Source organism: Macrotis lagotis, chromosome 2 (assembly GCF_037893015.1).
Source record: "Macrotis lagotis isolate mMagLag1 chromosome 2, bilby.v1.9.chrom.fasta, whole genome shotgun sequence".
Taxonomy (NCBI): domain Eukaryota; kingdom Metazoa; phylum Chordata; class Mammalia; order Peramelemorphia; family Peramelidae; genus Macrotis; species Macrotis lagotis.
Window position 1 is genome coordinate 172,562,383 of NC_133659.1, and position 26,096 is coordinate 172,588,478.

The window sequence follows — 26,096 nt, forward strand, 5'->3', positions numbered from 1 at the left end:
GTCCCGGACACGCTTCCGGCCCCGCGAGCGCTGTCAGGGCCACTTCCGGTCCGTCCCCCGGGTCCGTCCCCCGGCCCCCTCCCCGCGGCTGCTCCGGGCGCCGGGCTGCGGGAGCCCGGCCTGCGGGAGCCCGGCCTGCGGGAGCCGCCTCCCTTCCGGGGCTGCCCTTACTTAACCGCCCCCCGAAAAAGCCGGTGAGTCTGAGAGCTTCAAGTTTACAAAGCATCGGCCGCCCGGGGGCTGCCCACGGGCCGGACCCGGGCCCGAAGCGCTCTGCAAGGACTGTCCGACCAGCCTGGCAGCGGGGCGCGACTGCCCCCGTTCGACAGATGGGGAAACTGAGGCAGCCGCACGGCTGGCAAGGAAGGGCCTCTAGCGGCTGAGTGACGGCCCTCCCGATGCCGGGCCCAGCTCTCTGTGATGATCCCCGTTTGACAGATGGGGAAACTGAGGCTCAGAGAGGCAAGGTGCCTCTCGTGTCCTGACAGGCACACACACAGAGCTAGCCTCAAGGGGACGGAGATGAAGTTTCATTCTTGAGAAGCCGTAAGTAGGCCTATTGAGGGCAGATCCTAGACTGTGTGTATGGGGGGGACAATAGGTAGGAAGATTGAAAAGGCAGGAAAGGGCCAGGTGAAGATGCCAAATTGGGGGCTTTTATTTCCCGGAAGGTAAAAAAGGAGCTTCTAGAGTTAGGGTAGAGGGTAGAAACGGGCCGAAATCACATTGGTCACTGAGTCAAGGATGGATTTTTATCAGGGAGAGACTTGAGGCCATGCCACCAATCTGGAAACTGTTGCAATAATACAGGAAAGAGATGATGGGTGATTTGGTAGGGAAACAAGGGACACATTCTACAGATGTTATAAAAGTTCAAATGATAAGATTTGACCAAATATTGATATGTGGGCCGAGAGATGGTGAGAAGATAAAAATGACATTGAGGTTTGCAAATCTAGATGACATGATGGAGTTGGCTAGTGGATAGAGCACCAGCTGTGGAGTCAGGAGTACCAGAATTCAAATCCAACCTCAGACACTTAATTATCTAGTTGTGTGATCTTGGGCAAGTCACTTAACCCCAATGCTTTGCAAAAACCTAAAAAAAAAAACTAGATGATAGGAGAATCACGATAGTCATATAGAAAAGTTCGGAAAGGGGAGGATTTGGTCAATTTTGTTACCAATAATAGCCAGTCCTATAAAAGAAAGATAATTTGGCCATGGTGACTTCAATAAGCCATCAAATTCAAGCTGACCAAAAAGTCATTTGATGATAGAGAACTGAACTTTAGGAAAGAGACTCGGACTAGATATATAGATCTCAGAATTATCTGCAGAGAGATGACAATTTATGGGTACTGATGAAATCATAAAGTAAGGTAAAAAATAGAGGAAAAAGAAAAATGTCCAAGACAGAGTATGGGTACCAAAATTGGTAGGCGTGACCTAGATGAAAAAAATAGTACAAAGGAAACAGGAACAGACAGACAGGTAGGGAAAAAACCAGAGGAGAGCAAAGATGGAATCTAGAAGAGAGAGAGTATCCAGGAAGGGGTGAGAGGCCAAGAATTTAGAAAAGGCCATTAGATTTGACAATTAAGAGGTCTTTCTTAAAAATTCATTTCTCATTCCACACTGCCTCCATTAGATTTATTAATACAAAATTTATTTTTAGAAATAAATCATTTGCAAAATGATTGATATAGTGAAAAGAATGCTGGATTTATGTGAACTTGAGCAAAATAGTCAACTTTCCTCTTCTGAAAAAATGCAGAATAGGATTACACATTTAGAGACAAGTAGACTAGATGAGCTCTCAGGTACTTTCTATCTCTAAATCTATGATTCTATGATTCAGTTAAGAGATAGAAATACCATTAATATTTGATGAACATACAGGAAATGTCCAATGATTAATGCTAGGGTAAGGTCATTGACCTAATCCTTAATTAAAGTTTTAGTATTTGGGGCAAGTTTTCTAATAAAAATAAGAAAATTAGAAATTTTATTTGTTTAATTTTTTTTCTTCTCTTTCTCTTGCTATGAAGTGATAGGATTGAAATGTGAAATTATTATTCTATTCATTCTGATCATTTAAAAAAATTATCTCTTCTTTACCTTAATTCTACCCAAATTCTAACAAATTTAGAAATTACCCACATAAATTTTCTCAACAAAATTTCATCACAAATTTTTGGCAAGAATTGCAAATTTAGGGGATGAGCATCAATTGGGGAATGTATAAACAAATTGTGGTATATGATTGTGATAGAATACTATTGTGCTAAAAGAAATGACAAAAGTTTCAGAAAAACCTGGGAAAACAGTTAAACGGAGCAGAGCCAGAACACTGTACATAGTAATAGCAATATTGTAAGGGTGATCAGCTGTGAAAGACTTTTCTAATCTGATCAAGACAATGCCAGAGGACCCATGAGGAAAAATGATATCCACTTCCTGAAAAAGAACTGATTGAAAATTGAAGATTGAAGTGAAGATTGAAGCATATTTATTTACTTTCTGTGTGTTTCTTTCCTTTTGTAACATGACTAATATGGAAATATGTTTAGTATGATTTAACATGTATAATTGATATATTGCTTGCTTTCTCAAAGTGTGGAAGGGCAGGAATTAAACTGTTGTTTTGGGTTTTTTTTAGGTTTTTGCAAGGCAATGGGGTTAAGTGGCTTGCCCAAGGCCACACAGCTAGGTAACTATTAAGTGTCTGAGGCCAGATTTGAACTCAGGTATTCCTGACTCCAGGGCCGGTGCTCTATCCACTGTACCACCTAGCTGCTCCAAATTAAACTTTTTTAAAAAAAGAATGTTTAAAAATGTTTTACATGTAATTGGGAAGTATTTAATTAAATGTAAAATGTAAATGTAAACGTAAATTTGCCTTGCAAAAAACCTTAAAAAAACCCAACCAAACACACACACACACACACACACACACACACACACACACACACACACACACACACACACACATTTAGGCTGCTGTAATACTGTTCAACATACTTCACATGAGAGACATTGAATTAGATATATGTGCTCAACTTTAAATATCAACACATTATACAAAGACCAACATAAGTATTTTACTAATTTGACAAAGTAGAAAATATTCTGACTTTGTTATTTTTAATAGTTACACTTCTAGTCACTTTTAATGTACCAAATTCAAGAGGCTTAATGTGATCGTAGAAAATCAAAACCAATCATCAATTATTACTAATTATAGCCAGTCCCATATCAATTATTAACTAACCACTGAAGAAAACATCCTAATGACACTGAAGAAAACATCCTAATGACATATGGCACTGATGTTTTTTAATAATCCTTTGGGTTTTTTTAAAATCCTGAATGAGGCTAAACTACTTTCTCATAATTAAAGTTTTGAATCCTCAAGAGTGCAGTATAAGTAAAATAAAGAAAAACCAGAGGTCCATAATTTATTATAAAAATTTTATTGTTTAAAACAGCTAAGTGGCCCCAGAATTGCTGGCTTGATTTTTTTTTATCATGCAAACTTAATAACACAGCACACAGTACACTGGTTTTTAGGAGCCCTAGGTTTACAGAATTAGAAAAAATACAAGCAAGCTGTGATAAGAGCTTAGTTAAAAGCTGAAAAGTAAACCTAGGGAGCATGCAGTATTTCTTAATACTGGTATGATGGCAGTAGCAGCTTTACAAATAGGTGCATTTGCATATAGATATAGTTAGCAGATGCCTAGAGAATCTTCCCTCTGATTACCTATTATAGAACCTTTTTAATTGTTTGGTAACCAAACAGGTACAACAGTATTCATCCTTTGTGAATTATCAAGTTATTTTTAAAAATGAACACAGTATATAGTATTTACTTAGGTCTTGTAAAATACCATTTTGCAATAAGATATGAATTGTTTCCTCCATGAGCATTCCCTTGGTTCTTGACTTTTACAAGGACAGCCAGCAGGTTTTTTTTTTTAGAATACATTTCCTTTTCAACACTTATGTATCTCAAAAATGTGATTGAATATAAAAGGACTAGGTTGAATAGACAACCTCAGAGCTCAGAAGAGGATTTTCTAGGGATATTGTATTTAGATCAATGTTTGAACATGCTATTTTAGGAAACTCCTTAAATTGGCTTTTTGGCTTAGGAACTTTCTAAGAATCCTATATTTATCTCATTATAGGTTTTCCTGGAAAGATAGTCTTACTAAGGTTTTGTAACCATGTGCTTCCTGCCCCTGCTGTCTTTATTGATTCCACTACTGTCCTCATTCCTAGAATAGCTTAAGAATTTCTTGAACAGCCTCAGACCTGGTTTTTATGCTTCATGACAGTTCCCTCTGCTCTCTGGCTAGAAGTATAGGAGAGAGAGCCTTATTCCCAGAGCCAACTTTAGATCTCATGGAGGCATAGTGGAGAAACATAACACCTATTGGGTTGTCCATGAAACTTCCCTTTGACTTATTAAATATGGAATATAAAAAAATAAGGAGTAGTTAGGACATGATGGTAAACTAGAAATTGCTACCCAAGATAGTAGAAGAGGTGTTTTCTACCTTTTAGGGCCATTAGATTCCTAGCTCTTACTTGTTTGGATAAAGATGGGGGGTTGCAATCCCTATTATCTATTTGTTGGGTGTCAAATGTAGCAATTACAAATGACTAAACTTAAAAGGAATGAAATCTAAGTTAGTCACTCAAAATATCCTATCATGACAAATTAGAGAAAGGATATGACAAATATTTAATTGAATTTGGTCATCTAGACAATCAAAGAAAAAAATTGATATCCTATTTGGACATGTTTACTAATTGAAACAAGTGAACAATATTTAGATCTATATTTTTACTGTGTAGTCACACAATGGATGAATTTTGGGTTTCTGGAATCCTTAAAAATTACATTTGAGCACATCTAATATTTTTTCTTCAAACATGATCCATCATTGACATCAATTTTGTTCATCAAAGTTGTTTGCAGAACGTAATGGAATTTGGGATGGGCTCTTTGGGTGAGCCAACTGTGGAAATTAAAATAGGTTACCAATTAGAATTTGACTTATGCTGCCAGATAAAATAATACAAAGGACTAAAAGAAGGAGGAGTGGGGCAGCTAGGTGGCACAGTGGACAGAGCACCAGCCCTGGAGTCAGGAGTACCCGAGTTCAAATTCAGCTTCAGACACTTAATAATTACCTAGCTGTGTGGCCTTGGGCAAGCCATTTAACCCCATTGCCTAGCAAAAACTAAAAAAAAAAAAAAAAAAAAGAGTGTCCAAAAATGTATCCAACTGGCATTAGCAAAATCCATTCATGTTAAGCAGGTTTTCAGAATAAGGGAATATTAGAGAATTCAAGAAATCACTATAAAAATTATTTTGAATTCTATATTTACATGTTATTAGAAAATAAAAGGCAAAAAATAAATAAATTACGTTACTAAGACCTAAAAAAGGGGGGGTGTATTAACAAAATAAGAAAAATAAATACTGTTTTCTTTTTTAAAGAATAAGGATTGTGGGCAGCTAGGTGGCACAGTGGATAGAGCACTGGCCCTGGAGTCAGGAGCTGAGTTCAAATCTGGCCTCAGACACAGCTGTGTGACCTTGGGCAAGTCACTTAAACCCATTGCCTTGGATAAATAAAATTTTTAAAAAATCAAGGATCTGGAGCCAGGCAGGATAAGAGATCAAGTACAACCCTTATCACTTTACAACTCAAGTAACTAAGACCCAGATAGAGAAAATAATTTGCCCAAGATCAAATAGAACTAGGATTCTAGGTGAGGTCCTGCCTCCAAAATCTTTTCATTGCTGAATCATAATCTACTATTGCATTCCTCATGACTAAATGACTAAAAGATAAATTTTTAAAATTCTATTTAACTGATTCCATCTGAAAAGTCATTATATAATCAGATCTTAGCTTCAAAAAGTCTTCTATCACTTTTTGCTTACTATGTTAGCAGAATGAACTATAACTGGAACAAGTGATTTTTGGCAGCCTTGGGTGAAAGAGCTTAGAACTCTAATATACATATCTAATAAAATGAAAATAATCATTTGAGAAAAAGAGTCACTATCATTTATTTCTAAGACCATATTTGTCGATAATTTCTAGAGAATGAGAATTGTTTTAAGAGTCTAAAGGAAATTGCTTTATCTCTAGGATTTCTCTCAACTCATCTCTACTACTGTTTTCTCTTTATTTTGCTTGGACAAAGATTGTCATAGATACAACAATGACTCAGAAGTCTCAGTGAAGTTTTAAATTTTAAGCTACTACAGTTTGTAACTGCACTAGGACTTTGGGGACACTATATTTGCACAGACATTTATGCATCATTTGTATTTTATTTGAATGATTTGTTCCAATCTTTATAACCTTCCCTAAGCCTTCTTGCATGAAAATGATCTCTACATCATCAAATTTTTCATGTCACTTTTTAGCATTTCTTTTTCTCAGCCTCCTTCACACTTTAGTCTCCATTGTATCAAAATTGCTAATGAAATTTCTGTTTGTTTTTTTGTTTTTTTTTGTTTTTAGGGTTTTTTTGCAAGGCAATGGGGTTAAGTGGCTTGCCCAAGGCCACACAGCTAGGTAATTATTAAGTGTCTGAGGTACTCAGGTACTCCTGACTCCAGGGCCGGTACTCTGTCCACTGCGCCACCAAGCCAACCGCTAATGAAATTTCTATGGAAATTATTTGTACATATTTTGTATTTTATTTTCTATGTACATGTAAGTTCCTGGATGGCATGGATCTGCTTAGTGTTTTTGTCTTTGTATCTCTCATATCTAGATAGATAATAGATATTTAATAATAAATGTTGGTTGAAATGAAGTTATTTTGTCTTCTCTCACCCTTAGGAGCCTCTAGGACTCTAGATGGCGCGGTGCCTAGAGTAAAGAAGACTATCTTCCTGAGTTCAAATGTGGCCTCAGAAACTAGCTGTGTGACCCTGGGCAAGTCACTTAATCCTGTTTCCTTCAGTTTCCTCATTTAAAAAGTGAACTGGTGAAGGCATTGGCAAAAACTCTAGTATTTTTGCCAAGAGAAACCCAATGGGGTCACAAAGAGTCAGACAAGACTGAATAACAACAACAACCCCCCCCCCTTATAATTGTAAGGTCCTTAAAAGTTAATGCAATGTCTTATACAACTTAATAGACAGTCACTCTACAAGCATTTATTAATCACTTACTGTGTATGAGGCATGTTGCCAAGTGTTAGGGAGATTTTTTTTAAAAAGGCAAAAAACCATCATTGCCTTCAAGGACATTACTTTATAATGGGGTAGACAATATACATATAACTAACAGCTATTAAGTGTCAGAGGCAGGAATTGAAATTAGATCTTCTTGACTTGAAGTAGGCCTTCTTATGGTAGGCACATGATGAGCATTTGCTGAAATGAATGTTTGAGCCATTTTATTCTCACTTTCTTGAATATCTTTCTTTCCTTTAAGTACTTATTGTGTACCTCCTTCTTATTGACCATCTGAGAACATGAAAGTCCTACACAGGGGCCTTGAGGTTGCAAAGGCACTGTTTGGAAAATGCCTAGTGGGTTATAAATCCACTTAAATGTTAAATGAGTTTAACAGAAAAGGGGAAGGAATGAATATTTCCAAAAGCTTACCTGAAACTTTCGCCGCAAGGCCTTAGTCATAATTGGAGTCAACCCTGTTCCAGTTTCCAAATTTTCTTTATTGATGAGAGGGGTTCCTCCTGGGCTTCTATAAAGGAAAGATATTGAAAACATTAAAGACTATTTTTAAACCAGCTTTTTATATGTATTTAAAAAATTCAAAGAAATCATGAAGTATGATACCTATCTATGTTGACTTTCCTAAGAAGTCTTCTCAGATCCAATTGACCTTTGCCAGGAGTGCTGATAAAATAAAAGTTTTGGTGGTTAAGGTCCAGTAAATTATGTCCTCTTTCCTAGAGAAAATATATTTCCCCCACCCTTTGTAGAACACCATTTTCAAAAGTGTGGTGCTTTTTATTGCTTTAAAAAGTAACAGTTTACTGGAAAAACTGGAAAGCAGGCTGGCAGAAATTAGACTTAGACTAGCCTTATGCCACAATACCAGAATATATTCTAAATGAATACATGACATTACTATTAAAAAAATCAAACAAAAAAATTAGAAGAGAAACAGATCATATACCTCTCACAACTATGGGTAAGGATGTATTCTTAACCAAACAAGAGATAGAGTCAATTATAAAAGATAACATAAATAACCCCATTCCTTGAAACTGAAAAACATCTCCACAGACAATAATAATGCATAAAGGATAAGAATGGAAGTGGTCAAATGGAAAAAAAAATCTTTGTATCAAATGTTTCTGATAAAAGTTTGGTATCCAAGATATATAAACAATTAATAAACATATAAATAGAGCCATTTCCCAATAGACATATGGTCAAAGAACAAATAGTTCTCAAAAGGAACTGCAAAGTATTCACTTCATGAGGCAAATGATGCATGTGACTAATAACAAAATAAAAGCAAATCAAAAGAACTCTGAGGTTTTACCACACACTCTGGAAATTGGCAAAATTTTGCAAAAAAAATATGACAACAGTCAATATTGGAGGGGTTATAGAAAGATAGGCATTCTAATATATGGTTGTGAAGCTGGTACTACCATTTTGGAAAGTAAATGGGATAAGGAAATAAAGTGATTAAAATATCCATATCCTTTGGACCAGAGACTCCATTACTGAACCTACATTCCTGACAAGGAAAAAAAGCACATAGTTGCCCAGGTCCTTACATTATCATATTTGTGACGTGAGTTGGTGTAAATTTGGATTGAGGTTTCAGGGAGACACTCTGAAGATCAGAGACTGTAACCAGTGGCTTTCGTTCCTTCTGGGATGACATAATCTTGAAATGCAAAAGGAAAAATTACCATCAACATATTGAAAGATAATCTTGCTAATTTTAAATACATTAAAATGAAATTGCTATTCTAGGTCTATTCTATTTGAGGTGAACCTCACGAATCAATTTATACCTCATGCCTAAATGTAGAACAGTTAATCTTTGGTCATTCCAGCACAACTGATCTAATGCTTGGTGGATAAAATTGTATTTTAAGTTATTGTGGCAGCTAAATAGTTACTATGAAGAGATTCAGACTACTGAGATTAAACACAAAATATTTTTTCCTTGATGCCTTCAGTGGATAAGGGAAGTCTGATTGATTTTTAATCTGGTGATGAATTGAGCCAAAACCCTGTTTGTGTGTGTGTGTCTGTGTGTGTGTGTTTTGCAGGGAGCAAGCGGTATATGTGGTCACTGATACTTTACCTTATTCCTATCAGTAGAAATCTGTGTCTTCTTTAACTTCACAGTGAGCAGATCTTTAACAGTTATATGCATGGGCACATCTTGTTTTACTGGTGCAGCCTAAAAACACAAGGAATGGTCTGTATTGGGGGTTTCTTTTTGGCATTTTTGCAAGGCAAATGGGGTTAAGTGGCTTGCCCAAGGCCACACAGCTAGGTAATTATTAAGTGTCTGAGACTAGATTTGAACCCAGGTACTCCTGACTCCAGGGCTGGTGCTTTATCCACTGAGCCACCTAGCAGCCCCTGTATTGTTAAACATAAATAGAAACCATCAGCAACTTTTTTTTTTTTTAGGACTATATTCCATCTCAGGATGATGAAAGCAGAAAATCATGTATATTTTGAGTTGTTTTTTTTTTAAAGTAGCTGCTTGTCCAAAAATAAGATATTCACTTGACTTGGTGGCCCAAGTGGATGATAAGACATTTGAAAAGGTATCCAATCTGATTTCAAGCTCCAGTGCTGGAATGTACAGCTCAATATTTCCTCAGCAGCCACAAAGAACAAAAGTGGAGGCTACAGTCATCCATCATTCTGATCATTTCATACAAATTTGAGATTTTCCTTCAATTATCTAGTATATTATCTCTAAAGGATACTGTGCCACAACAATGATAGGCAAGAAGATAAAATTTATCCTTTGTTCTCAAAGAAGACCATGACATCAGAGAGGTGATGTCATGACAAGCACATGAATTGGATTTGGGGTGCTCTGTATAGTTACCAGCCTCACTTTCTCCTCCCAATCCATCTGGGTTCATTGGCCAAATATGAATTAGGATGGTTGGAGATGGCCCTGGATGCAAGGCAATAAGGGTTAAATGATTTGCCCAAGGTCACACAGCTAGTGAGTATCAAGAGTCTGAGGATGGATTGGAACTCCTGTCCTCCTGACTCTAAGCCAGAGTTTTTGTACATCTAGGGCATATACAGTCTGATGTCCTACATTTGACTCAGAGAAACATCTGAGGTCACGGGAAACCAAGAACATTTGTAATTAGCAGTATATTGAATAGGGATCATTGAGCAGTGGTGAAAAAGAGGGAGACACAAAAAAACAGACAGACAAATCATAAAGGGGAAGAGAGAGACAGGGAGAAAAAGAGACAGAGAGGAGAAAGAGACAAGGGGGCAGGGAGAAAATGAAAGGGAGAGAGATAGATATGTGATAAAGAGAATGAATCACAACTTAGATCAGTGTATACCATGGAAACAATGTAAAGACTAACAGACTGCCTTCTGTGGAGGGTGAGGGGAGAGAAGCGAGATTAGGGGGAAGATTGTAAAATTCAAAATAAATAATTTTTAAAGAGAATGAATCAGCGTCAGAGAGGGGGAGAAGAGGAGAGAGACAGAGGAAAGTGGGGAAAGAGAAGGAGAGGAGGGGAAAGGGAGAAAGTAAAAGAGATAGCCATACAGAGAAGAGGGAAGAAAAAGGGAGAGGAGGCAAGAAAGAGAAGGGAGGAAAAGGGAGAAGGAGATGGGGGGTATGAGGGAGACAATGAGAGAAGAGAGGAAAAAAGACAGAATCAGAGAGGGAGATAGAAGAGAAAACAAAGGTGGAGAAAGAGAGATTAGAGAAGGGGAAGCAGGAGAGAATAAGGAAGGTGAGATGGAGGGAGGTAAAAAAATCAAGGAAATTCTATTTCAATCCCATAATACAGGCACATAATTATATAATAAAGAGTGGATAGGGGGCAGCTAGGTGGCGCAGTGGATAAAGCACCAGCCCTGGAGTCAGGAATACCTAGGTTCAAATCCAGTCTCAGACACTTAATAATTACCTAGCTGTGTGGCCTTGGGCAAGGCCCTTAACCCCATTTGCCTTGCAAAAAAAAGTGGATAGAAGAAGTAACCTGGAACAAAAGCCAGAAAAAATATAGTTTCTGTCTATAGACTTTATTGGCTCTCTCCTTACTATTTTCTTATACAAGAGGCAGGGAAGCCCAAATATATTATGTTGTATTACAGAAATGTTTCAAAATTGGAATGAATTTTCCCAATGAATCAAATTCATAAATGATGACTTGGCTCCAAGGTTATTAACTCAAAATCTACTAACCCATAATGTGCTGGATTATAGAAGTGACAGAATTAGACTGAGACCACTGGGATCACCACTGAGTAAAATTTTAAGCTCAAAGGATCATAGACTAGAGTTGCAAGGGACCTTAGAGACTATATAGTCTAGCCTCATTTTGGAAATGAGTAAACTGAGGCCCAGAGAATTAAGTGACATTCCCATGGTTATACCTGTTAGTAATCATCAGAGGTAAGATTTGAACTCAGACCCTCTGCTGATTCAGTGTTCTTTCCACTGTATTAGCACTGTGCTAGGCTCTGTGGGAATACAAAAATCAGTAGGATATAGCTTCTAACCATAAGGAACTTACATTCTAGGAGATAATACCTTAATTTCTATAACCCCTTAAAAAAGGATTTTCACACAATTTCTTCCTCTCTATAGAGACATAACACTCCAGTTGGGGAATATTGTAAATAAAGCAGATGTTGTCTTTTGTCAAATGAGGAAATTGAGACAGAAAAAAGCTAAGTTGTTTGTTTAAGGTCACAAATGATAGAACCAGAACTAAAACTCATTTCTACTCATAAAAATCTTATTTCTCATCATTATACTATACCACACTATCACTAATCATTCTATTTAACTGTACAGTTTTATCTCTACAGTAAAGGAAGGTACATCATTTTATCATAGCTTGACAGCATTTATTCCTTAATATCCAGGTCTTTTTATTTCAATTCTGTCATTACCTGGCAAATACCTGATCTGGTTCTTAAGTAGATTTTTCTCCTGGGAAAGAATATGTAGGGATCAAACAACAGAATTATTCCATTAAACTGTGCGGTTCTATTTCAACAGATATACAAATAAATTGGTATTTTGGTTTATAAGGGCAAGAAACATGTGGCTCAAACCTTCAGGGTGTGATCACCTCTAAACAGAAGTTGAAAAAATCAAGTTCCTGATTTCAATAATGCCAGAAAACCTTGATCCGGAAGTAAGCTCCCCATAAAGTTGATCTTTTTTGTGACCAGTACAAAATCATACCAGTAACCACTGCTGGGAAAAACAAAAGTCACCATCATTGCCTCCTACCTGAAGTGCTTTGGAACGATCAGCTTTTTTGAGCAACAAAGGTGCAGAGCACAGTGGAAGAGGTGGAGGTGGTGGTGGTGGAGGTGGAGGGGGTGGAGGTGGAGGTGGAGGAGGAGGAGGAGGAAGGAGAACTGCAGGCTGCAATGTCACAGGTGGGAGTATAGATGCTGGTTCTGTAATAGTGGTTTGAGCTTGAGCAACGTTCTCTGAAAGTTGAGTCCTCAACTGACATGTTTTCTGCCAGTCCTGGCAAGAGGAATGACCTGAGGCAGAGGTCTGAGAAACCTGAAAGAAAATTTGATTAAATTTAATAACAACAATAATAGCAAGAATTAATATATTGCTTATGATAAGCCAGGCACAGTGAGAAGTGCTTCATTTCTATATACATATATTGTGTGTGTGTACATATATATATATATATTATATTATATATATAATATATATATATATATATATATAGAGAGAGAGAGAGAGAGAGATAGGATTTCATTTGATTTAGGTAGTGAATGGCAGATTGGTCTAGTTTGAGGCTTTGATTAGTTTCAAGAATGGCTACTAGCAGACATGGCTTATCTTATTAATTTTGGATTTAGTGCTGAGATGGTTACATGCCTAAGTAAAGCTAATAGTTAACTAAATCTAATAAAATTTTAACCAAGGTGGGTGGAATAAAGAACATGGAAGATTCAGGACATGATTTCAATAAGATGTCATGTGACCTCTTGTCAGAAAATATCAGAGCAGAAAGGGAAGCCTAGACATCATCTGGTCCCATCCCCTCATTTTAGAAATGGGCTATTTTCAGTTCTAGTTAAAAATTTTTCACACTGAAGTAGGACAGGAGAGACTTCACTCAGGTCAATGAGTACAAGTTATTTATTTGTTTGATTGACACTGAGACCTGAACTGAGGCCCAAAGACATCCCTAGAGAAAGACCATACCACACTCCCGATCTCCCTCCTTCTTCTGAAATTTGTTTATGCATGAAATCAAGTTAAATGAAAATCAAAGGCAGGCTTGAAAAGAAAAAAGTCACAAAAGAGCATTTTTAGGAGAGAGTAAAGATAGGTAATTTTATGTTCACAGAATATATCCATAGCAATACTTTTTTTGTGGGATAGAACTATAAGGAGAGTTAGCACCCATCAATTAAGGGATGGCTGAACAAATTGTAGAATATGAATGAAACAGCACATTATTAATCTGGAAGGATCATTGGACACTAAGAATTTAGAAAAACTAGTAAGTTGATGAACCAGTACTAAAGAAAATGAGCAATATCAAGATAATTTACATGTAAAGGCAAATAATATCAAAAAGATTCAGAACTTTCAACAATCCAGTGACTGAAGGTGAAAACACACTTCCTTGAACATAATAGGCACTTAATAAATGTTTGTAATTGTTGACTGAGGTTAGTTATGCTTCCTCCCTTTCCGCAAGAGAGCTTAGTCTTACATAGGAACTGATTGTCCAAATGTCTCACTGAGCCACTGCCTAGTCATTAGTTACACTGAACAAGCATTGCTATGATTGAAAAATTATAGAAGGAAAGAAATTAATTTGTAAATTTAAGCATTTTGATCAATGTCATGGTCAACTATGGTCAACTATGATTCTAGAGTAATATGCAAGAGTCACATTTTGGGGCATTGCCAGTATGAGACTTTGTATTGCCTGACTGTGCATATTGGTTAAAAGGGAGTCTATTTTTGTTTTGCTTTTTTTCGAAAGGTACAGGTAAGAAAAAAAGTAAATATTTGATTAAAAAAAAGAATGGGAATTGAACTGTATTTCTTATTCTGAATATAGTATCTTCTATGTATTGATATTTTCTACTACTTAACTAAAATCCAGAAAGGACAATAATTCTAATTCTGCAAACAACAAGCAGAAATTTTCTTATATAGATGACTTTTTACTGACCTTCAGTGCTTCCTGGAGCTTGTAGAATTCATTTTCTAGCTTGTCAACCTGCTGTCTCATCAGTCTGAGTTCCCGGAAGTAGATACGAGATGGAAATAGGCAGTCTTTCAACATCTCTAAATTCTAAAGCTCAGAAAGAAACAAGTTTGAATCCCAGGAGCATGAAGAAAGATGCATCCAAAGGTGAAACAAGACAATACTGATATACTGAATATTATCCTACACCCCAAAGCCCCCAAAATATCACAGTTCATATTGTGATCTCATATGATTAGGATCCCATAGAATCAATTACCTGAATACACATATATAGGGAAAACTAGGAATGTCAGAATCATACCTGTGTAATACTGTTCTGGCAACAGCAAAATAAATACCACACCCTTTTTGCTAGGAATTTCACTGGATTTTTCATGCTGGAAAATGTGATTCTCCAGGCTAATGTTGGCCAACTTTGGTCACAACCTGGGTTTGTAGGAAGAGTATCTATCATCCTGCAGGGGGAAAAAAGAAAACTAAACCAAGGCTGCCACAACTGCCCCCCAAGCTAAGAAAAGCACGTTATATAGCAAGAGTGCTAGGTGCAGTGCTAGGTGAAAGTTAAAGACATTTTCAATCCATTGTCAGTGGGGTAGGCACAAAAGCTGTCTAAAGGGGATGGGGGGGAGGAAGGATAATCATAGGGAGAACTTAAGCTGAGAGTGCACCTTTTCTCCCATCTTACAAATGTCAGTTTTATTCTCTCTATTTCTATCCATGCCCCATCCTCCAAGCAGTTTTATTCAGGCCCATTAACTAGTACAGTTAGGCTGAATACCCTATGCTTTGGTCATTCTTCTAAGTAACACAAAATTCTAATTAAATACCTACAATTTCCTCTACTGCACCAGGGCTTACCTTTCAGGTGGAGGTAGAGTTGGAGATGAAGGAGGGGAAGGAGGGGAAGGAGGAAGAATAGATGGACTAGGTACAGAGAGACTAGATTTTCTTTTTTGGAATAACTTTTTGGCTCTGGCTCTTAGCTTCTTTCTTCTCCGATATTTGTGCTTGGTCATTTTTTTTCCTGTGGAGAAATTGTAGACAGAGATTTAAACTTTTAGAGGAAAGGAAAGGGAAGGAGGAAAGTCCTAGTTTTTTGTGGTCTCTAGTCTTATGTAGCTTTTATTTACTTCTCCAAATGGACTTCACTCATCTTCCACTATACCTTTATATCTTTCAGTTCCAGAATTCCCACCCAAGAACTCTTTCAGTCTTGACTGGGATTGCCTCAATTGTTCACCACATCTAGACATGACTCTAATCCCACTTCCATTCAGTCTCTGAACCAGGATGCTGTGCATCATATTCTCTCTTTCCAGCTCTGTAATCATAATCAAACCAACTTTGTCACTGCTTCAGGAAAGAGAATGTCAATCTACTCCCCTATAGCTCTATTCACCAGCTCTGTAACTTTCCAAAATAAAATATCCTTTACTCCTCTATAAGTGTGGCATCACTCTGTTAGAATGGAAGCTCCTTGAGGCAGGGACTGTCAGTTTTTGTATCTGTTTCCCAAAGACATTTATCTTGCTGTTTAGTCATATCCAATTCTTCATGACCTCATTTTTGGGGCTTGCTTGGCAAAGATACTGGAGTTGTTTGCCTTTTCCTTCTCCAGTTCATTTTTTTTTGTAAGGCAAATGGGGTTAACTGGCTTGCCCAAGGCCACACAGCTAGGTAATTATTAAGTGTCTGAGCCTGGACTTGAACCCAGGTACTCCTGACTCCAAGGCCGGTGCTTTATCCACTACACCACCTAGCCACCCCTTAAAATATCATCTAAAAGCAACGTGCTGCTTAGAAAACTGGGTTGAAACCTAGGAAACTTACTTAAGAAATTTAAACTTATCACTTGCAAAAGTACCCTTTGAGGACTGCTAGTAGAGTAGGTACTTGGAGATGGAATAGACCTGAGTTCAAATCCTACCTCAGACACGTTGTATACTGTTTCTCTTGTCTCAGTTTTCTAAATTATAAAAGGAGAATAATAATAATAGGGTTATTGTGAAGCTCAAAGGAGATAACAAAATTAAAACACTCTGCCAAACTATATAAATGCTAGTTGTTGTTATCTTAACCTCCTAAAGAGTTTTTCTGGGTTTAGTCACTAAATACTTTGCAAACTTAGAATATTGGTAAAACAAGGGCAAACAAGATAAAGAGAGAAGTCACTTTGGATTTTTGAGCAAGTGAATTGTGAAACTAGAAATAATCATCTCCTGTTCTGATCACAACCCTAGACTCCTTCCCTCCATATTTGTGTTCTGATTGGAGCAACCTGCTCTTAAGACTACATACTTTCATTCTGCTTTGTCTACTGGGGGAGGGAAAAGGGGGTGGTGGTACTGCTCTGGGCACTTGGTATTCTGCTCTGTACTTGGCTCTTCTTTCAGTTGTCTTCTGGCTCACACAGCTCTCTGCCAGGAGTTGGGAAACCAAGGAAAGAACAGGTGCCAAAGGCAGCAATGTAGCAGTGAAGAGAAGGGGTTTGATGGAGTGGGCATCAATAACTACCACTGGGTGGGGGTGGAGAAAGAAAAGGAGGTCTGCTTATCATGTCAGGATCAAAATAGTAAATGACCCACTCTGACTTATTCTTGGAGCCCTGAAAAATGTACTGGAAAGTGATGTTTGAATTTATGCTCCTTTTCAAGGCACAAAAAAAAAAAAAAACCCAAACCTTGAAGCTTGGTCATGAATACCCTTTTGTAGGTTCTAAGTACAAGAACACATGGGACAAGCTCCCACCTTCCCTCCCCCTACCATACATAAACTCTTGTCTTCAGGTGATTTCCTCTTTTTGTTCAGGGTTTGTTTGGGGTTCTTTTTTGTTATTGTTCATTTTTAAAGAATTCTTTTATGAAATATATATAATTCAGCTGGAATAGAACAGGGCAATGTCATTCTGGCTGGTTAAATTTTCTTAAGAGAAACATACTGTATCAGAGCTACCCACCCAACTTGCTCAGACAGCATCTTTTAGTTGCCAGTATTGGAACCCCCACCAGGCTTCCACTACACAAGTGTGAGGAAGTAGTGTTGATAGGATAGAGGAGGTGGAGGTGGTTTTAACAGAAAGACCTAAAGAAATTTAAATGAAGCTGACCATTATCCTCTTTTCTCCTTAGGATCATAGATTTAGAGTGGGAAGGGACCAAAGGACCAAAATAGACAACTCCTCTACTCATTTTACAAATGAGAGCAGAGGATTAAGGGAATTGACCAAGATTCAACAGATAAATTAGTAGCAGAGCCCTCTTCTGTGGTTCTAAATTCAGGGCTCTTTTTACCACACTATGATACATGTTATCTTTTGTAGTTCTATTAATTTTTTGTGAATTATGATTTTTTCAAATTTTTTTCCTAATGAAGTTTTGCTTATTTTCCTTCCTACCACATTCCACCATCCCCATTGAGGAAAAAAAAACAAGAAAAAACAATCCCCTGTTATAAACATGTAATGAAGCACGACAAATTCCCTCACTGGACCCCATCCCAAAAAATGTCTCAATATGCATTCTAGGCCCATCACCTCTTATTTAGGAGGTGGGTGGGCATTTTATCCTCTGAATCCAGGTTGACAAGTGTGTTGACCAGAATTCCTAATAAAGCTTTCCAAGTTATTCTCCATAACAATATTATTGTTATTACATAAATTGTTCTCCTGGAGAAGCTCTATTTTATAACTACCTTACAAATATCAAAAGACATGGAAAGAAGGCCTCAAAGTACAAGGATCCAAGACCTAATTCCAACATTGTTTGATTCTGGACAAGTCTTAAGATTTAAGGCCCCCAGGTAACTCTCAAAGACTCAAAAAGCAGAGCAAGTGTCTGCCATTTGCCTTGATAGAGGGCGTTTCTTTTATGGGGACTTGGGGAGATTGTACAATTGACTTGCAACAAGAGTATTCTAGAGATGCTGTTTCATTTTTCATACAGTAAACCTATATCAAAATGTTTTCCTCCTCAGGGCAAGGGGAAGGAGAGAATTTAGAACTCAAAAATTTAGAAAAGAAACATGCTAAAAATGTTTTTACATGTTATTAGAAAAAATAAAATATTAAATCTTTTTCACATAGCAGAATGTAAGTTCCTTGAGGGCAGGGACTATTTCACTTTGTATTTGTATCCCTAAGACTTAGTAGAGTAAGTGCTTATTGTCACATTTATGTATAATGAACTCATGACTATATTATATACCTACTTTACTTTATCTGAATATATAGCATCTGAATATGTAGTTGGTGAATTACAAAGAACTTTTGTTATATTTCTGAAACAAAACATTTGGAAGCTGTTTAAACCTACCTTACTTATGGTCCCTCTGGGAACATATAGAGAATTGGAAGAACATTTTCAGATGTGAGACAAAATAATTTGAGAACTAAAAGAGATCATCTAACTATTTTGTAACATGGACCCTTTTCTTTTGATATGCTGGTGAATCTTATGGACCCCCTTCTTACAATAATGTTTTTAAATGAATAATTATATTGAACTATATTATCAAATATATATTTATGCATACATATGTATATGTATTTTTTAAAGTTCATAGACTCCAGGTTAGGAACCCCTGATGAAATTCAAGTTCCTTATTTTATAGATAAGAGCATTGAGAGATACAGTAATTAAGTAACTTGCTCAAAGTCCATGACTAAGTGATGGCAGAACATAGAGTGAAAGAAGGTTCCATTATTCTTTCCATTAAAATATTTTAACCTCTTTATCAGGATAGAAAGCATTATCCCACTTTAAAAATACATTCATATATATATATATATATATATATATATATATATATATAGTTATGAAGCACAAGCAGTAGAGCAATGGTCCTGGAATTAGGAGGACTGAGTTCAAATCTAGCCTCAAATCTAGTCAAATCTAGTCTAGTTGGGCATCCCTCCTTGGGCATGTCACTTAACTTCAATTGCTTTCCCAAAACATTATAGTTATTAGTAATAAAGATTTCATTGGCATAGGGAGCTCCTGATGAAGAGCCTTTCCTACCAGTGCAGGTTGGTACTATCTCTATACTTCATCATCAAGTCATGTGAGTATGGGAGCCAGTGTGTGTCCCAGGCAGAACTTGAGCCCAGTTGTGGCTCTGAGATGATCTCCCTTTTGTGCTATATTGCCCCTGAATGCTATTTTTCCTTTGTTTTTGGAGAGGACCTATGACATCAAAAGGTGATATCTTGACTCAAAGGTGAATTGGATTTAAGGGAGGCAGAGTTGTACAAGGTTATCAGTCTCACTCTCTCTTCCAGAGCCATCAAAGTTGAGTGGCAGAACAAAAGTCAGCTTGACTGTAAATGGTCCAGGATTCAGTAGATGACCTTGGTTTCTTCTGTGTTTGACCAAGAATTCCATAGCTCTGTTGGAAAAAAATTGTTCTTATCTCTCTATTCTGCAGGAGGAAATTTTTACATGCTTGGAATTCACAGCCCCTAATTCATTGTTTGGTCTTTCTGCCATTTTGCCATGAGGGTTTACTAAAGCCACAGGTGAGAGTTGAGTGCCAGGTAGACACCAAAGGTGGATGAGCAGTTCTGACAAGGGCTTAGCAAGTCTTTATCCCAGAGGCGCTACCCTCTTTCCCTAAATAGTAACATCAGCTAAGATTTATATACTTTTTTTTTAAGATTTTAAAGGCAATTGGGATCAAGTGGCTTGCCCAAAATCAAATGCCTAGGTAATTATTAAGTGTCTGAGGTCGGATTTGAACCCAGGTACTCCTGACTCCAGGGCTGGTGATCTATCCACTGCACCACCTAGCCACCCCAGAACTTTATCTTTTAATCATTGAATGGTCATAGTTGTTTCAAAAGTAAAAAAAAAAATGAAAGTTCCACTCTCAAAAAGGCAGAATACTCAACAGCGAAAACTTTGTTTAAAAATCAACTACTAATTGGCCTAAACTAATATAATCCCTGCTCTCAATGAAATGAAGCATGTTTCTTGATTTGGTTTGGAAGTTCTGAGCTTCAATAGGGCTAAGCCAATCAACTGTCTACACTAAATCCAACACCTAAAGGAAGATCCCCTACTTTGAGGATGGGGGGGGCTGTAGGGGGTGGTCACCAGGTTGACTAAGGAGGTAAGAAATAGTACAAGTTAAAGCTTCCATGCTGATTAGCAATAATACCTCCTCTTCACTCATCTCCTGGGTAAAAGAGGGAGACTGAGTCTCAGAGACAAACAATAAACTTGGCTACACTATTAGACCCTTAATGTAACTAGGAATTTTTTAGAGAAACCCTCATATTCAAGGACTATAATATTTTTCCAGAAGCATTGAACATTTATAGACATGAATCCTATTTTTGGGTAGAGAGGGATCCAAACTGCTAATATGGGACAGAAATTCATTGTTTCCTAACTCTCAAAAGTACTTTTTTCTTCTATAAAACATTACACAATGTATTATGAATGTCTTTTATTTTGAATTACTTCTGATGCTACTATGCAATTATTTAAACCAAGAACAAAACCATAAAGGAATATTATATTGTGATCTAGGGAAAGATTGGAAATTTTTCTGAATCTTCAGTGCAACTTCCTAACAAAAGGTATATAGGTGTCAATATTGAGACTCATTCTTTGGTTTAGAAGTAATTGGTGCTTTGGCCTTTTATTGTTCCCTGAACCCAACATGCCATCTCTCACATCCATTCTTTTGCAAAGTGATCCTCCCCATTTGGGATGTATGTTATGTTATCTCTACAGAATCTCTAACCTCCTTCAAAGGACAGTTAAAATGTCTCTTTCTATCTAAGGATGGATGTCTCATGGAGGATGACCCAACAAAGGAGATTGAGAAATGGTCAGACAGACAGGAAACAAATCAAGAGAGAGTAGTATCACTCAGAGAGAAGACCAAGAAGACCATCAGAATGAGCAATTAAGATATCACTGGTAAATTTGAAAAGGACAGTTTTGGTTGGGTGATGAGGTTAAAAGCCAAGATTGTAAAAGATTACAAAATGAGAGGACAGGAAGCAGAGGCAGGGAGGAAAGAAAACTTTTTTGAGAAGTCTGGTCAAGAAAGGAAGGAAAGATATAGGATGATGACATTAGGGCACACACAAAGGTCTAATAAAAGCAGCCAGAAAGCTGTAGGGGATACATTGGCTGAAGTCAGGAAGACCTGAGTTCAAATCCAACCTCAGACACTTTGTTACCAATAGTCTCTTAACTCTGTTTGCTTCAGTTTCTACTTTTGTAAAATGACTTGAAGAAGTAAATGGCAAACTACTCTAGTATCTCTGCCAAGAAAATCCCAAATGGAGACACAAAGAGTTGGACACAACTGAAACAATTGAAAAACAACAAAAGTCTAATAAAGCTTTTTTAAGGATGGGAAATGCTTGGGTAAATTTGAGGGCAAGAGTGAGGGTATCAATTAAGAATGTAATCTGTTGGAGAAAATGGCAGGGAATGGGATTAAGTGCACAGGTAGAGGAGTTAATCTTGTCAAGATAAAAGAGGTATCTTTTTGTCAGAGAGACTAAAAGGAAGAGAAAGTGGAGGATGTCAGGAAATCTGAAAATAAACAGAGAAGTTCATGTCAAATGGCCTCAATTTTTTTCAGTACAGAAGCAAAGGTGGAGAAAGAAGTGAGGAAAAGGCCAGAAGGCCTTGAGGACAAAAGAGGTTTAGAATAGCTTCTGGGGAAGTAAAATGAGGAATCAATTAGGAGTAAAGGAATAGCCTAGTAGAAGTAAAGGTTCATTTGCCTTGCATCTGGATAACTCAGCAAGTTTGTGGGACTTACTCCAGATTCATTCAGTGGCCATGAATAGGAGTAGAGAAGATACCAAGTGGGAGGGACTAATCTAAGATCATTTATGGGTTAAAAGAGGGCAAAGGATTAAAGAGCAGTTATATTGAAATTGAAATATATTGAAATTGAAATATATTGAAAGTGTGGTTAGAGTAGCTTAATGATATTCTTTCTATCATACCAGAAGGCATTGGTCTTATCTAAATTTTACATCCCTCCCAGCTTCTAACCTATGTTCTACAAGCACTAAGGATCTTAAGTGTTTATGGAATTAAATTAGAAACATGTGTACATTCCTTCTTTAAAGGATGTGATTTCCTTGAGAAAAAATACTTTCATTTTAAGTTTTGCCTCCTTAGATCTTAGCACAGTGATTGGCCCAGAGTAGGGCTGACTGATACAGTGATTTTTTGAGAGTGTTTAAGTATTCAACATAACTCTACCTAATGCCAAGTTAGAAAAATTGTGATCACTGACAGTGGAGGAAGGACCCATTCTAACAAATGGTCCAAAGATGACCAAAGCAGTCTAGAGAGATTTCAAAGGCTAAATGACTTGGATAAGGAAGAAAATGACATCTTTAATATGAATCATTAAGCATCCAGTCTTCACCAGAGTGCCAATTATCTGCAATATTTTATGACAGGCACTTCTTCAAGGTCAAGACAAAACTACCTGCCTTCAAGAAGCTAACACATTAATAGGAGATAGATAAGACACATAAATGACTATGACAGAAGAAATGTGATAAGAGAAAAGATATTCTAAAGTGCAATATTAGACTGTCCTTCATTTTCTTTTTTTTAAAGGTATTATTTATTTTGAGTTTTACAATTTCCCCCCAATCTTGCTTCTCTTTCCCCATAGAAGGCAGTCTGTTAGCTTTACATTGTTTCCATGGTATACATATAAGTTGAATGTGATGAGAGAGAAATCATATCCTTAAGGAAGAAACATAAAGTATAAGAGATAGAAAAAATAAATAAGATAATGGTTTTGTTATGTCCTTCATTTACAAAGACCACAGCATCACGCATGTGAATTGAATTTGAGTAAGAGGGTGCTGAATTAAGTCACCAGTCTCACTTTCTCCTCCAAGAGTCATCTGGGTCCAGTGGCCAGCTATGAATCAGGATGACTAGAGATGACCCTGGATGTGACATAATCAGGGTTAAATGATTCGCCCAAGCTCATACAGATAGTATGAGAGTCACTTCGGTCCTCCTGACTCCAAGGCCAAGTGCTCTATCTACTGTACCACCTAGCTGCCCTGGTAAAGTGCAATCAATAGAACCCGTGCTAGAGACAGAGATGCCAATCTGTGTCTCATATTGTACTTTGCTAATAACACTGAGAGGCAGTGTGTCCCTTAGTAGACAACCCTGCAAATTAGTAAGGAGTGAGTGTGACGGGTGAGGTGGGATAAGAGCAAGGGATAATTCTAAAGTGCTAGAAGCAGAACTAGAACCAAAGCTAGAGACGCAGGTGCCCAAACTGTGCCTCATGCAATACTTTGCAACTATCCCTGAAAGGCAGTAGAGTCAGATGAAAGATCCGCTTGGAATTTGGAAAACCTAGGTCGAGACTTACCATGCCGCTAAGGACAAGTCACAATCTAAAATTACAAGTAATACCCAAAACGGGAAAAAAAGTCACAGGTCAGATCCAAACAAAAAATTTACTAAAACGACTTTTGCCCTGCTACCCACTCCTCCCAAGCACAAGTCGCTTCTCAGATAAAGCCCCTTTTCAGCACCTACGACTAATTTCGTCGGTCAGTTATACTTAACTTAATCTTTCATATAGTAATGCATGGTTCTGATAAACGGGCGTGTCTTTCACTTAGCTGCCTGAACTGCCCAGGATACAGCAGAGCGTAAAAGACGCGGCTGCCGTATTTTCCTGCGATTAAGGAAAGGGACATTAAATGGAAACTGAGAGGTAGAGAAATGTCAACAACAGAGAAAGACAAATGCTCCTAGAGAAACCGGCGAGTTGTGCCTCCCGCGGCCCTGCCCTTCCTTCCCCGCCCAAGCATCTCCCCTCCGCAAGCAGCGACGACAAGCGCCTCGGGCCCGGGGAAAGCAAGGGAGGATCTCCCTAAACTTACACGTATAAGAGCCTCGGGAGGGAAACAGAGTCTGAGCAATGTCTTCTCCGGCTACAGCATCTCGGGGAATTCAAAATTAAACCCTTGGCATAGACGAGCCAATCAGAGCCTTCATCTCTACTCAATTAGCCCTTCTGGTGGGGAAAGAAGAGAAGATGTTTCGTGATTGGATAAGGTATCCTGAGTCCCTGGCCAATCCAATTAGTGGCGCTTTTTGTACGAATAAGGTTGTAGAAGGGGGTGTTCCTACCTTCACAAAGCGACTATGAAAGCTCTTGCTTGATTGGTTGTAGCTTCTTCCTAGTTTGCCATTCAGACGCTAGATTCGGCGGAAATTCTACAATAAAATTGAAAAGTAGAAAGTAAGAAACACCAATAAGAAAAATAGAAAAGAGACCCAATCCTGAGGCGACATTTTGTACCTTCGCCCAATAGGAGGATCCGTTTCATCCTAAAGGGAGGGACCCAGGCTCCAATGGGCGGGCGACGGAGAAGCGGGAAAGCCAATGGATGCCCCGCGCTGGGTGACAGCTGTCCAATGGGGACGCTCCGTGCTAGCACTGTCTGGGTTGGAGGGCTTAACCACTGCCGCCGCCGCCGCCGCCGCCTGAGGAATGTCAACTATTCAACATGGAGGCGGCGGTCACTAAGCTGGAAGTGATGGTGAGTGCAAAGCCAAAGAAATAGATCTGTGCGCGCCTCTCATCAGGAGGAGGAGAAAGGACGATAAGGTCTCTGGGAACTCGGGGGCACTCGGGCCGCATCCATGCTTGAGCCCTCGCCCCCCCTCCCCTCGCGGAAGGGAGTCGCCACCGCCCGGGCCCGTTTAACCGCCGCGGGGAACGAGTTACATCCGGGGAACGCGGGAGGGAAATGGCGGGAGATGCCGAGGACTCGGGGCCGCGGAATTGTCTCCTTAGATGGGCTGCAGGAATGGTGTAAGCCCGAGCGTCCCCTCCTCTCCAGGAGGCGGCGGACCGGCGCAATCTGCGTCCCGGGTGTCCCCCTAAAAGGTGTGAATGGATCGATCTCGGTGTGCCTGGAGAAGGGGCGGGGCCGGTCCATTCACACGCGGTGGGGGTGGGTGGGAGAGTCGCGGCCCGGAAAGGGGGGAGCGCGGAATTTCTTTCGGGTTAAACCATTTATCCTCCCGCGGGGGGGGGGCTCCAGCTCGCCAGTTCCTTTCCAACGTGGCTGTGCCCGCTCACACACCCGAGGGGCGGGAGGAGAGCTCGTGGATCCGTTCGCGAAGCCCGCCCTGCGTGGGGAGGAGGGACCGCGGGAGGCGTGTGCCGGACGGCGGGAAGCGGGCCGTAGCGCTCCTCCTCCGCGGGTCGCCTCCATTCATCCCCCGGAGTGGGAGGGAGGGAGTTGAATGGGAAGCGCCGACTTTGTGTGGCCGCGGCGGGCGCCCGCCCGCCCTTCCTTTCTTTGCACCCCTTCCACGCCCCTCCCCCAGCTCCTTGTTCCCTTCCCTTCCCCGCGGGGCGGGGGGCGCGCTCCCGGCCTCGCACTCCTCCTCGGGAGCGGCGACCTTCCTCCCCACGCAGCCACGCCTCGCCTCCCTCGCGGCCTGGGCCCCTGGCGCGGCCTCCCGCCGGGTGATGGGCAGCAGCGGGGGGCCCGGGAGGAGCAGCCCCGCGGCCCCGCCGAGCCTCCGCAGCTACCGGCTGGGAGGCCCGGCCCCGCGGGAGCTGGGGCGCCGCGGGCCTGAACTTTCAGCCCC

The 26,096-nt window shown here is 39.2% G+C and overlaps 2 protein-coding genes across 8 annotated transcripts in view; one reads left to right on the forward strand and one right to left on the reverse strand.

Moving 5' to 3' along the window:
• Positions 1–3,309: 3,309 nt before the first annotated feature.
• Positions 3,310–24,966, reverse strand: PRR11 (proline rich 11). Of its 7 annotated transcripts, XM_074223583.1 has the most exons (13): positions 24,793–24,966; positions 24,621–24,707; positions 24,371–24,504; positions 19,733–19,851; positions 15,328–15,493; positions 14,771–14,924; positions 14,431–14,553; positions 12,501–12,785; positions 9,339–9,437; positions 8,800–8,912; positions 7,844–7,903; positions 7,652–7,748; positions 3,310–5,030 (listed from the first exon to the last, which is right to left on the reverse strand). In XM_074223583.1, the coding sequence occupies exons 4-13, from the start codon at positions 19,845–19,847 to the stop codon at positions 4,962–4,964; spliced, it is 1,281 nt and encodes a 426-aa protein (XP_074079684.1). In that variant the 5' UTR covers positions 19,848–19,851; positions 24,371–24,504; positions 24,621–24,707; positions 24,793–24,966; the 3' UTR covers positions 3,310–4,961. The 7 variants fall into 7 exon arrangements, with proteins under 7 accessions (XP_074079684.1, XP_074079683.1, XP_074079686.1 ...); XM_074223582.1 differs by lacking the exons at positions 19,733–19,851; positions 24,371–24,504 and adding an exon at positions 15,635–15,790; XM_074223585.1 differs by lacking the exon at positions 19,733–19,851.
• Positions 24,846–26,096, forward strand: part of SKA2 (spindle and kinetochore associated complex subunit 2) — a 56,450-nt gene continuing 55,199 nt past the window's right edge. The window contains 2 exon segments of the mRNA XM_074223588.1: positions 24,846–24,957; positions 24,960–25,033. Coding sequence (XP_074079689.1) covers positions 24,846–24,957; positions 24,960–25,033 — 186 coding nt within the window.